This window comes from Larimichthys crocea, chromosome IX (genome assembly GCF_000972845.2).
Source record: "Larimichthys crocea isolate SSNF chromosome IX, L_crocea_2.0, whole genome shotgun sequence".
Taxonomy (NCBI): Eukaryota; Metazoa; Chordata; class Actinopteri; family Sciaenidae; genus Larimichthys; species Larimichthys crocea.
Window position 1 is genome coordinate 7,390,578 of NC_040019.1, and position 14,954 is coordinate 7,405,531.

At 39.9% G+C, this 14,954-nt stretch overlaps 1 protein-coding gene and 1 long non-coding RNA gene across 2 annotated transcripts in view; one reads left to right on the forward strand and one right to left on the reverse strand.

Annotated features, from left to right (window-relative positions):
• lrrc75bb (leucine rich repeat containing 75Bb) overlaps nt 1-13,206 on the forward strand; it is a 31,525-nt gene extending 18,319 nt beyond the window's left edge. Inside the window, exon 4 of the mRNA XM_019278791.2 lies at nt 10,733-13,206. Within this exon, the coding sequence (XP_019134336.1) occupies nt 10,733-11,336 (604 nt within the window). The 3' untranslated portion in view covers nt 11,337-13,206. The remainder of the gene's footprint in view (nt 1-10,732) is intronic.
• The window catches only part of LOC113746423 (uncharacterized), a 35,245-nt gene extending 21,537 nt beyond the window's left edge, over nt 1-13,708 (reverse strand). The window contains exon 1 of the long non-coding RNA XR_003462849.1: nt 13,479-13,708. This is a non-coding gene — a long non-coding RNA (uncharacterized LOC113746423). The remainder of the gene's footprint in view (nt 1-13,478) is intronic.
• Nucleotides 13,709-14,954: the final 1,246 nt, after the last annotated feature.

Consider the following 14,954-nt stretch of genomic DNA (forward strand, 5'->3'; position numbering starts at 1 on the left):
GCTGTCACCAATAATCTGATTATGCCTGCTCTCTGTTGCACTGCTGCTGCGATGTGTCTGGAAAAATGAGCTAGATAATTCTTCTTTAATGCGTGGCATCTGTACACTGAGTCATGTGTCATCTGCCTTTAACAAGTATATGACCTATTTATGGAGCCAAGTCACCCCACTGAGGTGTGCACTGCCAGGCTGGACAGGCTCTGACTCAGCGGGCCTGACCTCCGACTAACCTACAAGGTCGACTCCTACGGTGCAGGCAAAAATCTGACAACACGAAGAAAGAATAAGTGAAATATATAAAAGTGTTTTTGAATACACAATTGCAAATGTCTGGATTTGTATGCTTTCTCTGCTCATATTTCCATTCAGAGATGGAATATCTCACTTGACTGCACGCTGCACTCAGTCTGCTCAATCTGGTTTATATTTGACCTCGACTTTTAATAGAGACTTAAAGATCCAGCCACCATCCTCGTGCATGAATAATTGAGGGCTTCCCGCAGCACAGACTGAGATGCTGGAGGATGAGGGGGAGGAGGAAGAGACACTCAGTATCCATCGTTCCAATCTTCAGGCCACAGGGCCATAATGAAATAATTAGCAAGAATAAATGTGTTGATCGGTAAACATGAGGTTGGAGGTGTTTTTAATCTAACAGAAATTAAAAAACTTGAGCCAGGCTGCTTTAAATAACAATATTGCAAGGATCTCTTGGCTTTTTTTCCAGGGATTGAACCTCTGTTAACCTCTCATTGATTGGATTTTAACTGTAAATCTGAGATAAGGCGGCTGCTGCTTGAGAATAACAGAAACAAGGATTTCTGTTCCTCTGATGTTGTGTGGGTCTCGTTCCTTTAAGGCTGATCCAGATCACTCCCCACGATCAAGCCCCTCGGTCTGTGTTTGGAGCCCTGCATTTTAATGCCGATTTCATAACTGTGCCTCGACATAGTACGGCAGACACAGGCGTACTCCTCCATGATATACAGTTATGTAATGCAAACTGTTTTTCTATGTGTTCTGTCGCTGTATTCTTTTCTCCTAAGCGTCTAGTTTGTCACATCGAATCAAATCATGTGTGAATTTATAGCTCACCCGCGGAGTACATTTTCTATTTTACATGCTGCACAGTTGCATTATGGTACATTCTGTACCAAGAGGTTTTATGATCATTGGCACAGCACAAATATGCTTTTATTGATGGTCGAAGGTCACATATAATTTGAAGTAATCCAACGAATCCATGTCGGGCTGTTAGTTTTTTTTATGGAAACTGTGACTTACAAAAGAAATAAGGACGTCTTCTTTCTTGTATATTCTTTTTGCAGTGTACAGTACATCTTGTGCTCCCTCTTGCTTTGCCCTCCTTCTCACTTTTTAGTATGGTTGTGTTTTGCCACGAGAGTAAATGTCACTCCTGTTTGTGATAAGATTTACTGCATTCACCAGCCCAGCTCTGTCTTTTTTTTCTTTTTTTAAAATCTTTTTCTGTGCTAATTAAAACTCCTTCACACCTGTACACAGGTACACAGGGAATACCCCTTTAACTCTCACCAGGCATGGCTGCGCTCGGTTCAGTCTGTGCTGCAGCTGGCGGAGCTGATCGTGGCCGTGCTAATGGGAATTTTGCCCATCTTTTAAATAATTTGTGTCTTCTTCTGACAGAGTCCCATTACTTCCCTGCACTTACATGTGCAGCTCTTACTGTTGCTCAGTTCACTCCGTGTTGACATCAACATTACTACTCCCCCACACCCCCCAAACTCTGAATTCAAAGTTTCCAAGAGTGACTGATCTGAGATGTCAAAACACTGCACAGCCTAGAGCTGCTCCATTGACGACGCACAATAGAGTAAGCCTTAATCAGCCCATTCGCTAAATGTTTCACTGAAATTTAATCCAAATCCAAATGAGCTTCGGGGCTATTTTTTCCTCCCCAGAAAATGTGCCATTATCCTCATGGAGGACACTGGATGGTGCATGCAGTCACCGCTTTCATGTTTCCCAAGTACATTTACTGCAGAAGCGTAGTATCAGTGTGACAGTTGCATTGAGGCAAAATTAACTACATTTTTTATTTATTTTTTTTTGCTGTAAAAGATTCTCATTAACTGTCCCACAGCATAAGAGTCACATATTTGATGCTAAAACTGACATGACTTTAACAAACTGGTTCAGGAAATGTTCAACACTCAGCACACAGTCACGGGCCTGAATGCACATCCATTCAAATAAAAGACAACAAAACAGAAATAAAGGAGCAGTCTGTTACCAGCTGCTGACTTTTCAAGGATGAGTTTGTACATTCGACCCTCGTAGGCTCTCCCACGGCTGAGCTAGACGGCCGAGCATGTATTATACAGATGCCTGGAGGCAAAACAGCTTAGATCGATCCGAGGAATAAACAGGTCGAGACCAAAGCGTTGATGAAGCAGACATTGATCTGACCAATCCCCGGGGTCTGTGGAACGGCATCCACATCCAATGTTTCTCAAGTGCTTTTATTTCATTCCCCTGAAATGAGTCAAATGTCTCTCTGCAGGCTCAGCAGGAAGTATATTTGTAGTACAGAGTTTGTCCTTGCTGCTGAGATACTGCTGGATATATCTCATATGCAGGTTTTAACGTATGGGCCGTAGATTTTGTAACCAGACCCAGCAACCATGAAAAATATAATAATATATTAATATATATAAATATTTTCTCACCCAAGATTACAAGATTTTATATGAGATTAATCTTCACATTAATTCTTGCCAAGAAAGCAAATAAGAGCAATATGTGGAATTATTCCTTTAACTCGGTTTGAATTGTGTGCTAGTTGGCTTGTTACTCATCTATAAAGCATAAACATGTGATTTATAATTGTTATAAAATACTATGAACTGTGTCTCATTAAAAACGTGAAACAAATCATCTAACTGCATCCCCAGCGTCAGTGAAGTTTCTTTGATTATACAGCAGTGCTGAAAAAGATCGTGAACGCTCAGTCTCAGTCTCCTAACACTCATTGTTACTGCATGTTAAATCCCACCGTAAATGAACACGAGGAGAAAAAAAAAATACAACCTCTAACACTCCCCCGTCTCTTGATGTATTACTGATTCATGAGAGTAAATGAAGGGGAACATGTATTCTATGTGGGCGAACAGATTACAAGTTTCTCATGCCATTTGCTTTTAACTCTCACCCTTGTGGCAGACTATTGAAGGGTTATACAATTCTCCTTGTAAAAATGTCACCGTGTATTAATCTGGAAGAATGCACATGTTGGCTCTACACTTTTCAGCCCTTTTTTGAATGCTCACCTCACCGGTCCTCCATCTCTTTCAGGTTAAGTGTAGAAGGAGTGTTTGGTTGCATTCAAGTGGAAATTGATTAGCAGACCAGTGAAGTAGGGAAGCTGCAGACCAACTCTGATGATGAGCACTTAACTTTTATAACATCAGAAGAGACAACTGGACTGAGTGGAGACTAACCTGACAATGAGTCTGGTTAGAAAATGACTGAATACAGAAATCAATGGACCTGCTGTGACCTTTAATGGAAAAGCTTTCATCTTGGGATGTATAGCACAAAAGGATAAAGGTGGAACAATAATAGGAACAATAATAATAATAATAATAATAATAATAATAATAATAATAGTAGTATAACCTTTGTTCATATAGCATTTTTCAAAACAATTATTAAGAGCTTAACAGATGAAAACAAAAAGGATTAATATAGGGGGAAAAAATGCTAAAAATGATATTTTAATTAAATTACTGAGGTATCACATTTCAACAGAAAGTCTGTTCCAGAGTTTGGAGACCCTGACAGCAAAAAACACAATTTCCTTTAGTTGTAGATTCAAGGGACTGTTAAAGTTTTGTTACAGGATCTGAGGTTGAGTACAGGCTCAAAAGCTCAATATATGGAGCCAGACTGCTTTAAAAGTAATAAATGAAACCTTAACATGAATTTTAGCATTTTATTTGGCAACCGATGCAAATAAAAATAGGGGTAATGCGATCTCTTTTTGTTTGTTCCTGTTCAGAGTCTGCAGCATTTTGTATTGAAGGTGTGAGCAGGCAGGAAAACAGACAGTTACAATAATCAATTCTGGAAAAGATGAAAACATGTCAGGGGATGATAAAATAGATTTTTTTGAAACACAAACTTAATGAAAACAGGCGGAAATGTAGATTATATAAAATGTAACATAATAAGCAAACGTAAGATTTGAATTAAAGACAACTCATAAATTTTGGATGCTACTGTTAGGGTTAGATGTTTCTTTATTTCGTTGGAGGATGTCAGTCATGCAGTTGAAACTGTTGAAACATGGAGTTGTATGTCATCAGCATAGCAATGAACAGAAGTGTTACGATTACATATTATTCTCGCAAGTGGAACGACAAAACAGAAAGGGATCCAGTACTAAACCCTGAGGTATGCCACAGTTAAGAGGGGCAGTAGATGAGGTGAAATTTCCAAGAGTAACTGTAAACTGTTTTTGAGAAGTAAGATATTAAACTTGGGAGGATTGTCTGCATGTTTTTCAATGTCTCCAAGATGAGAAATGACGATATTAGGATCTACTGTAACAAATGCAGAGCTTAAGTCAAGTAAAACCAGTGCAGACACTTGGTTATCTTAAGTAGAGCAGTTTCAGTGTTATGCTTTGTTCAGGAGCCACATTTTATTCAGATATCACATTGACATGTAAGCAATTAATTGTTGACAATCTTTTCTGAGATCTTTGATAGATGTGGAAGTTTGGGAATAGGTCTATACAACATTTCCTAAATTATATATGCTGTAAATTTCATATGGTAAACACTGGGGGGAAATAACAATGCACAGTTCAAATAACATTCAAGGGACATTTGAAGGTGTGGCTTCGATCTAATCAGTATGTGATCACATCATGGTGAAACTTTTATTACTTAAATTTCTTTATACAATTCCGTGTTATGTGCAATGTCCCTGTATGTAGTAATGTGTCTCTGTTGTAAGCCTTTTTTTCCCCTCTTGTTTGTGTTTTCTTTTGCTGAGTTGTTTCTGTCCTTCTTTTCCTCTTTTTTAACATCAACCTGCCAAGGGACTACGGTTGAAAATTAGTCTGTGGCTATAAACCGGCATATTTACATGTAAATGTTTATTAATATCCACTGTCCCTTTTAAATAAATTAAAAATAATAATAATAATTAGAGGTGTACATTGTAGGCTACTTTTCAAACACATATTTGCTCTGACTGGAAAGAGACTGCTGTAGCAGATGTGTTTTGTGTGCAGTCATTACAGTAATCACTGGGCAGCTGAGGCTGTCTGGGTAAATCTCTGTATCAACACTGGCAGTCTGTGAGTTAGTTCAGGCCACTGCAAGTTTGTTAGTATGAACTGTGTCAATTGCAGTTTAAATACAGATTGAATCACTCCAAACACATTCTTAAAAAACGAATAATTAAAAGACACATTCTCTTGTTTTGTTCAGACCTTTTCTCTAAGCTCTTTGCCTGCACTGCATTTCAACATCACAAACCCCAAATGTTTTAATGCCTACCTCTAAGGTTTAGACATAAAAAGGCAAGGGCCCTTGTTCTGTGTGTAAAAGTTAACAACATCCCTGAGGAAAAACATGCTATGAAAAGCAATTAGAAAGTCTGCCTGAACCCACATTTAAGCAGCCAATAGTTTGACACATGAGAGTCAGCTCTTATTAGATTCCTGCACTGTTGTATCTGTTGATCCTAAGGATGTCAATAAATGGATTTCCCTCAGTTGTTTGCTTATAAATGAGTCCCAGTGCAGGGGACGCACTTGTTTCGCATCATGTTTACGTGGCTAGACTCTCCTTTGAAGTCGTTTGTGTCTTAGCTGGTCCAAGAGGATATGCACCACTGCCTACAGTACGAGCATTGTAGCCACATCATAGGGAGCGAGATAAGGCGTTTTGTTGTTTATGCTGTTATCATTACATAGTGATGGACTTTAGAAATGGTAGCTGTGCCCCTGGGCCCACAGCCAGCAGAGCAGCAGGTGGGTGGAGATGTACCCACGGAGCCGGGAGGCAGCGGATTTGGAAGGAAGTATGAAGTTGTCTTTACTCCGTCTCATTAAAAGCACATTAGAGCCCACCCTCTCCCTGCACAACCTACTCAGCTACAGTACCAACCCTGCCTGACTTTGACTCTTCCTACACAATCATAGGCACACAGGTGAAGTTGGAAAACCCTCCTGTAAATAAGTCGCAGAGAACAAAAGTCGATGCTCATAATCAGATTCATTACAGTAAAGTGGTACACTAAACCTCCTGAAGTCACAGGAGTGTTTGAGTGTGCCAAGAAGCTGCAGATGCTGTTTCTTGGCATTTTTTAGAAGCTACAGTCAAAGTCAATGAATAAGATTCTAATACTTTAATAGTTTTAGAAGTTGTCAAGCAGCAAAGATGAATCATTTACTGGTTTGATTTATTCTAATTATGAGGATTTGCTGCTTGTGTCATTGTGAATTCTGTATCTGTGTTTTTAACTGTTGGTCGGAAAACAGTTACAAATTACAAAGTAATTTGAAGACGTCACCTTTGGCTGATGTAATGAACATTTTAAGGATCAAATCCAGTTCCCAGTCTTTTTTTACCAGTGCCTCTAGGGATGGCAGTGCCGTCTGTTAGTCCACCACTTTGGTCCTGACTAAAATATCTCAAAACTCAAAGGTTGTGCAGATATTTGAATCCCAATGACTTCAGCGCCACCAGCAGGTCAAAGTTTTCACTTAATCCCATGATAATGCATTCAGTGGATTGCCATGGAAATCGATCAAGCAATTCATATTCTCCTCAGGATACGTTCTAACAACTTTGGAGATCGCTTAACTTTTCATTTAGCACCATCATGTCAAAATGATAATTTATCCATTACTTTGGTTTATGACTAAATACCTGCAAAACTAATGTTATCACCATCATCCCTCAGCTGTACTTATTATTGCCAATTAGCAAATCTCAGCATTCTAACATGCTAAACAAAGACTGTAAACATTATAACTGCTAAAACATTTACTATAAAGCACAGCTGCTTCACAAAGCCACTAGCATGGCTGTAGACTCTTGCTTTGTTTGTCTTGTAACAGGTTGCAGTTCAGTGATTTTTTTTTTTTTGTCTCAGACTGTAATTTTTTTAGCCTGAAGGCAAAAAAAAAAAAACAGGACTAGAAAATGTAACAGAAAAAAAGTAAGTGAAATAAATCTTTTGTGCTTTTCTATCCTGTTAAGCATCTCATAACCCCTCAGATGCAACACCTTAGAGCTCCCTGGGTTGGGAACCATTTGAATAAAAGATGAATTCATTGGACTGCTGCAGTGGCACAGGTACTATTCTAGCTCATGGTCCTTTGCTGCATGTCCCTGCAATAAAAGCCTCCAAATTATTAATGAAAACAATTGTTATTTGCATTATTATGATGTTTAATAAATAGATGAGGAGAGCACATAGACCCATGAAAAATGATAGACATTTTAACCTGTAAAGAATCAGCAGAGGCTCAGGTTGCTAGGTGAGAATTTCATAATACAGTAAGTCATTACAAAAAGAAAAATGAAGATACAGGTGCTTCGGCAGATCAAATTCAGAACATGAAAGGCAGTGAGATTATATGAGAAAAATTCAACGAAAAAGAGGCCAAGGAAGGGAGACGCAGTGAACAAGAGTGAGGAAATGAAGGAGGGAGAAATGAATTATAGCCTACTCCTGGAATCAATAATCTTGCAAATCACAGCCCCGTTGTGCTACAGATCTTTTTCTTTCCCTTTACCGAGCAGAAAGGGTGACAGATGTAAAGAGTACAGCCTGAAGATTTATAAGGCTCCCAGACAGACCAGAGAGCAGAGAGAGAGAGAGATGTGGGTATAATCCTCGCTGTGCCTGAGGAATCAGAGGGACGAGTAAAGGCAAACGGGACTAAGACAAAGCGAGGATAAACTTTAACCCAGTTAAACTGAACATTTTTCTCCCATTTGCCAGAGTTTTTAAACAAAGTCTCCCACGCTTCCACCTCATTATCATTTGTTTGACAGATGCCCTTCCCCCCTGACTTCTTCCAAGTGTGCACGCCAGTAAAAACAGAAAGGAGTTTAAAGCTGCAGCAGGCGCTGTCTTACTATCCAGTGCATGACATGCAGCTCCCTTATTGCTCTCCTATGCATATTTAACCACATTCTGGTATACAGAGAACATTTCGTTTCAGATTGCCCGGTGCTATCAGAGGCGGTGAGGGATACAATGATCCGACCTGACAGGTGTGATAGTTATAGTGGCATTTTCCTTAAGATGAAATCACTTCACACCTGTTGTCTGAAGTCATTTGGACTGAAATAGATTAGCACTCGCCTTTATCACCCTTGTATCTCTTCCATTTTTGTCCCTTTATACTGCGTTTGTCCATCCACCGACTATGCTTTTATCCCCCTGGCTGTTCTGCATAGACGAATATCAAACCGTGACAAAACCTAAAGGAAAAGTTTGACATTTTGGCAAAGATACAACTGTTTGCATGATACATATAAAGCTAGCACCAGCAGCTAGCAAACAAAAATAACACATTTATAGTGCAGAAATATTTCCTGGCCAGGACCAGTTGCCAGGCAACAAACAGACACTCCAGGAGGTTATCGGCCCCTGGATTCATTGTGTTATTTAGTAAGCGTTAGAAGTGCTGGTTTGTTACTTTTAGACAGAGCCAGTGTAGCTTTTTTCCCCTGCTCCCAGTATTTATGCTAAGCTAAGTCAGCCAGCTGCTGGCTGTAGCTTCATGTTTAATCCACCGTTAACTTCATCAAAGTCAGTTTGAAGGTCTTTCGGCCTTTTGTGGCTCCAGAGGGAGCCACACAGTCTGATGAATTGTGAAGTGACGTGACCTGGCAAAGTTAATTGAGGGCTACTAGTGAAACACCGCCAAATCTCCCACAGAACTGTCGGTGATCGAGTTGCATTGTGGGTAATGTAGGCACCAGGTTTTGACAACAAAAAAAGAATTATTAAAAAATGAAAATCTGGTTCAAATGTATAAAAATGTGCTAAAGGCCATTTTGATTTAACTTTTACTGCCTAAAACACATAAAAATAAAAATAATTAATTTCATTCTTATATTTGAAATATATATACACTCAATGATGATGGTTTAATAATTTTATATTGATGTTTAACTATTTTTTTTCTCAGTCGTGGGCCCTTGGAATTGTCCTAACTTTTCCCCCCTATATGGCGCCCCTGCGTACAGAGGATATTCTGGAGGATCTAATAGAGCTTACTGAGCGAGTATACACAAAGTCACGTAGTGGAGGAGGGGCCAAACCTGTTAAAATTTTATAAACAAGGCACAAATTTGAAAATAATCTAAAATTCTCAAAGCTCAGTAAAATGTATTTTTCCAGTACCCTACAGTGATGGAAATGCATTGGCTTTTTCTGGAGTTTTTAAAGTTTGGTTGTATATGGATTCAAGAGGTCTTATGGTTGTTTCTCCAGCCTGATCCCCATCATGTGATACAATAAGACATATGGGAAAGAATCATAGACTCATAGTTATCTCTATCTCTTCATATAACCATTAAATTCCACCAGGCACAACTGCAACATTTCAAAATAAAACACCCTGTAAAGACTGATTGTAAAAACAGACCAACTGGAAACTATTTAACTACGTTGTCTATTTAGTCATGCTAGAAGCACATAAACCAAGTTAAAATGACCAAATCTAAACAAGTTCACAATAGAGAACAGATGAAGAACGGATCAAACAGCATTGTGGTCGCTATGTTGTAGTGCCGTGCCTGCTGGAGTTTAGGGTTAAATCTCAGAAAGAAAGTGAACAGACATACCTCCCAGAATGCTACACTATTCCTTTAAGAAAAAAGGTTCTGTGCGATTGCCTAATTTTAATATTTTCCAAATTGTACTTGTTAGATCCAAGTAGTTTTCTCCAACCTTTCTACATTCACTGACCATGATTGTCTGCCTGTTTATAATTGAGACTGACTGGTTTGTTTGCAGCATGAGTTCTCATGTTTTTCCAGATTTGCTGATCAGCTAAAGGGGTTTATCGATGTGTCACTCCAGACACATGTGGCCTGATTTTTAACAAATCCAAATTTCAGCCTGAATCCATGTGTTCAAAATATCCCAGCTCAAAACAAGACGACATATGTTACTAATTGGCTCGGATAGAAGGGCAAGATCAGCCCTTTTTTTTTGCCTTGTTTACACAGTTTTTTAATCACCGATTTATTTATTTAATTATCATTGTTGATGGTTGTTTTCTACTTAAGGTGCTGGCCTTGAAATGGCTTTATAGGAAAGAAGTGACACCCGAAACTGAAAGCAGCTGGTGCCTTTCAGTGGATGACATTCAGCCCAGGAGACTTTGAATTTGTTACTTGAGGGACTCAGACCGAGACACATTTAAATGCAAATTCACTTCTTTACATTATTGATTGCTACACTCTGTACACTCTACTGGTGGGTGCTGTTTCTTTTTTTGCGTACTTTGCAGTTCCCCTGTACTTGTGGGACAGTGCAGAACCCCTTTATAGAGGCCTTTAAATCAATATCCTCAGTATCATTAAGTAAAGATCGTTTGTCTTTACACTCTTTTGGAACTCTACCTGCCAGTGCTGAATAATTAGCACAGCTTTAATACTGTCTGCAACAAATTAAACAAATTGATAGAAGTTTTTGTGTCCTCTTTCAGTCTGAAGACCACTCTGAAGAAGAAGCTGTCTGGTGATGTGGTCAATCTGTCAGGCATCCCACTATCTGGCAGAGATGTCCATCGTGTGGCTTTCTACCTCCAGAGCAGCAGTGATGCAGTGTCGGCCGTGGACCTGAGCTTCACCGAGCTGCAGGACGAGACCTTACGGCTGCTGCTGCCGTACCTCGGCTGCATGCCGAAACTGACCATACTAGCCGTCAACGGCAATCGCCTGACATTGGCCATCTTGAAAGACCTGACAGACGCAGTGAAGGATCCGAAGAAGTTCCCCAGCCTGGCCTGGGTCGACCTGGGCAACAATGTGGACATCTTCACGGTGCCGCAGCCGCTGCTTGTGGCTCTGCGGCGCCGCTTCGGTTTACGTAGCAGCCTCCCCACCATTTATGAGTACAGAGAGGCGCAAACATTCGGTGGCTACAACCCAAACATGGAGACATCCGTGGAGGAGCCCAGTCTGTACGAGGAGGGAGATGGAGAGGAAGATGATAGAGAGGAGGAGGAGGACAGGCTGGAGCTCCAAGCCTGGGGCTTTGGAGAAGAAAACATGTCAAAAAATGTGCCAGTGCACTTCTGTGGGAGGTGATCGCCCAGAGCTGCTTTCTTTTAGACTGGCTGCCCCATATATCCATCAGTCTCACCTCGCCCTAAGTTTCCTGTGTTAGCAGATGCCATTGTGGCAGATGCTTACAGTGACCCACATGTTTCTGAAAATAACATTGACATAACTAACTGTGTTTTGTGTCCCTCTGGATGCTCTGACTACTGGAACTCAATGTGATGCAGGCAGCTCTGTGGTTGTACAGACACAAATTTATTTATGGATTGATTCAGCCTTCGTTTATCCAGGAGAGGTTGAACTCAACATGTTTGCTGGTGTTGTTTTCTCACACCTTGATACTTACCCATTAATTGCCACTGTACACTGGAGCAGCTGAGGGTTAAGTGCCTTGCACAAGGGCACCTCAACAGTAGAGGTTGAGGAAAGTGGTGGAGCGATACTTATTCACATTCCCTGAGTACATTTACCCCGCTGGTTAAATATCCCACTTAGGAAATTAGGTTTTTGCTATGACGTTTATGTTCTTAGTCGCATAAAATATGCTTCCATTTTCTTCTGATGGGACAAAGCATTTATTTGGGAATTATTTTAAAATAAATGGTGACTTAGGTAAGTAAATGAAGCTTACTGAATCCTTTCTGATTTAAATTCCCAGCACTGATGCTTCAGTGTGTTGATCTACTGATGCTGCAGCTATACAAAGCAGAAAAGCCTCAGCTTGATGCAGACCACACACACACACACACACAGTATTTGAGCTTCTGATGAACTGATTACCGCCTCTATCAGGCCTTGTTAGACCCCTTCAGGCACAGATGGTGAGCAGGGGGAATCTATTTTTTTCTCTGCAAATAGGACTAGCCCCAGAAAATTTCGACCACTGGTGGTTTATGATTGATTCTATTTAGGAATCAGACCATCAAGAAAGATGCCAACTCTGATTTTAAAAAAGAAATCCACATGAATTACAAACAGCTCAGCTTGTAACCTTTCTTCTGTGGTGCTGCAGCGTGCACATGAATCTTTGTTGTTGCATGAATAAACTGCAACACTTTATTTTCTTTTCAGATGTGTAGTTTTCATCCTTTTTTGTATCGTTTTTAAGAAATGGGCATGACTGTTTACTGTAGCGCAACATCAGATCCCACAGACAGAGAGCATGTTTACATGTACATTAATATTCCAGTTAATTTGAGATTGTTTTTTGGGGGGGTATTTCATAAAAATTGCAGCATGTGAACACAACTGTACAAGCCCACAGTTTATCCTGCCTACAGATGTTAATGTGGTCTCTTCTTTTACCATGCTATTATTCAGGAAAATTTGTTTATTTGTGTCTACAGGGATATTAATGAACAGGATGCTTGGTTTGTCTGTGTGTGTGTGTGTGTATGTGTGTGTGTGTGTGTGTCTATGAGAGCATAATTAGAGTGTGTGCCTGCATGCATGAGTGTGTTGTGGACATGCCGAGTAAATTACTACCTTTGATGGTCGAAATGAAATGTTTACTCATTTGCACTTTAAGGACAACTCCGTCCCTGAATGCACAAGCTTTGTTTTTATGGGTTGTTGTTGACATAAAAACAACTCACTGAGGCACCCACATCCGAAAAAAAATGTTTTATCTCAGCTTCCTGATTTGATAGATTAATCACCAACATTCATACAAATCAGTTGTAAATTTACTTCGTTTTTCAGCTCATTAAACCATGGTCGGCTTTTAAAGTTAAAGTGATGTTTGCCTGCTGTTGCTTCGAAAATAAACATGATTTGAGTAACGTTTGAGTTTTGTGGATATTTTGCAGTCGGTAAGTTTTAAAGGTGATGAATCATTTTGTGCAACATTTCAAAACACTGTTAGTGTAAGATAATATCAGTGACATACATGGAAGTAAACTGAGGATAGTGATGTGTGTAATAGTTCCACATATTTTTTTTTCATATGATAAAACTTTAACAATGGGACGTATGAGTGAATAAAAGCAGTGTTCACTTGCATTGTGATTTATTAATAAAAATATTTTATCTTGAAGTTAATTGAGTTATTGATAAGGCTATTAAACATGCAGTAGCTGATGTTGTTAGCCATCTGTGGCAAGCTAAGCGGCAAACACAACGTTGGCATATTATCATATATTATCAGGTGATATGGCAAAAGTTGCTTACCTCACATCCAGCAGATACAACAATGAAGATACCTGATGAAAGTCCAATTTTTGGTCTCCACCAACTCCTGAGAGAAATATCTGTCTCTTTAGCTTCTAAATGCTCCACAGTGTTCACCAGTTATTATTTCTACCTGATGTTTGGTCCCGGGCTGAGAGTGAACAGTGTGTTTTTAGAGCTTTAAACCAACACAGTTTAAGGGCAGGCCTTACTAGTGATACTAATTAAGGTTCCATTCCATTCAGGTCAAACAGGTGTTGCTTTTTGCTCACTGGGAAGTTAACTAGTATCATTGGAAACACCTGTGTTGACCATGTGAGTGTGCGTCATGTGGATGCTGTGTGCCTCTTTGCCTGTGTCACTGGGTGTGGCCCTAAATTCGCCTCTCACCTGCTTGATTGCCTCTCCACCTGTTCCTCATTCACCAATCGACCGCTGCAGTATAAAAGACCAGCTTTCTCACAAGTGCTACGGCAAACTCTGTTCTTTTGAAACTTTGTGATTTTTGACCATTTAGCTATCCATGATTTGGAAAACCCCGTCTGCCATCCTTGTACCACATCCAGCGCTGTTTGTTCCCACAACTGCACTTTTTGGATACCTTTAAGCACCAACCCTGCACCACCCCGGACACCCTCACCTAGACAATTCTCCCTTTGTTTACACAATAAACTGTCTTGAACTGATTCAGTCTCCTGGTTTGTGTTTGTCTGAAATCGTTCAGCATGACAGAGCAACGCCTTTGATATTACAAGCAGTCATTTGAGACAATATAAAAATATTGATAGTCTTTAATTCTGTACAGGATGGAGCTTGTTTTATTTTGCAACTTCTCTCCAACACACTTTTAAGGTTTTAGTTGTACTTTTTTACATAAAGAAAGTTGCTTTGTTCTGTACAGCTGTAAATCACACAGTTTGGTTATAAATCCCTCAAAGTTAATATTTTCTCTCATTCTTCAGGGACACATGAGAGGAAGTCTGATGACTCTGGTGTTTTTCTGCAGCTGGTTTCCATGTCAGCGCTTAATATTGTGTGTAACTAAGAACAGTGCCCTGTACGGACCTGTCAGGGATAGAATAATATCAACATCCTGCTGACTTGTAGCTGCTCTGCTAGCGAGGCATTTTCATGTTCACAAGGGGGAGAGCCTGAGGCCATCTATCTTCGATCCTGATTTGTCCCTCTAAAAAAAATGGGTGAGTGTCAGATAACAGATCCTGTCTTGGTTTGCAGCCGACGCTGAAACACCCTGCAGACACTTTGCAGTTCAAGCGCTTCATGTCTGTGCAGCTTATCAGACATAAACGGTGTCTCTTGTTGAGCAGTGGGGAGTAACGAAGCATATTTACTACAGTAATGTAGTATGAACAGCTCTGAGGTACTAACCTTTGGAAACATAACACTTTTATTTTGCAACATTTGGAGAGAAATATACTTTTATATGTAACTGATGATAATTCTTTGTATGTACAC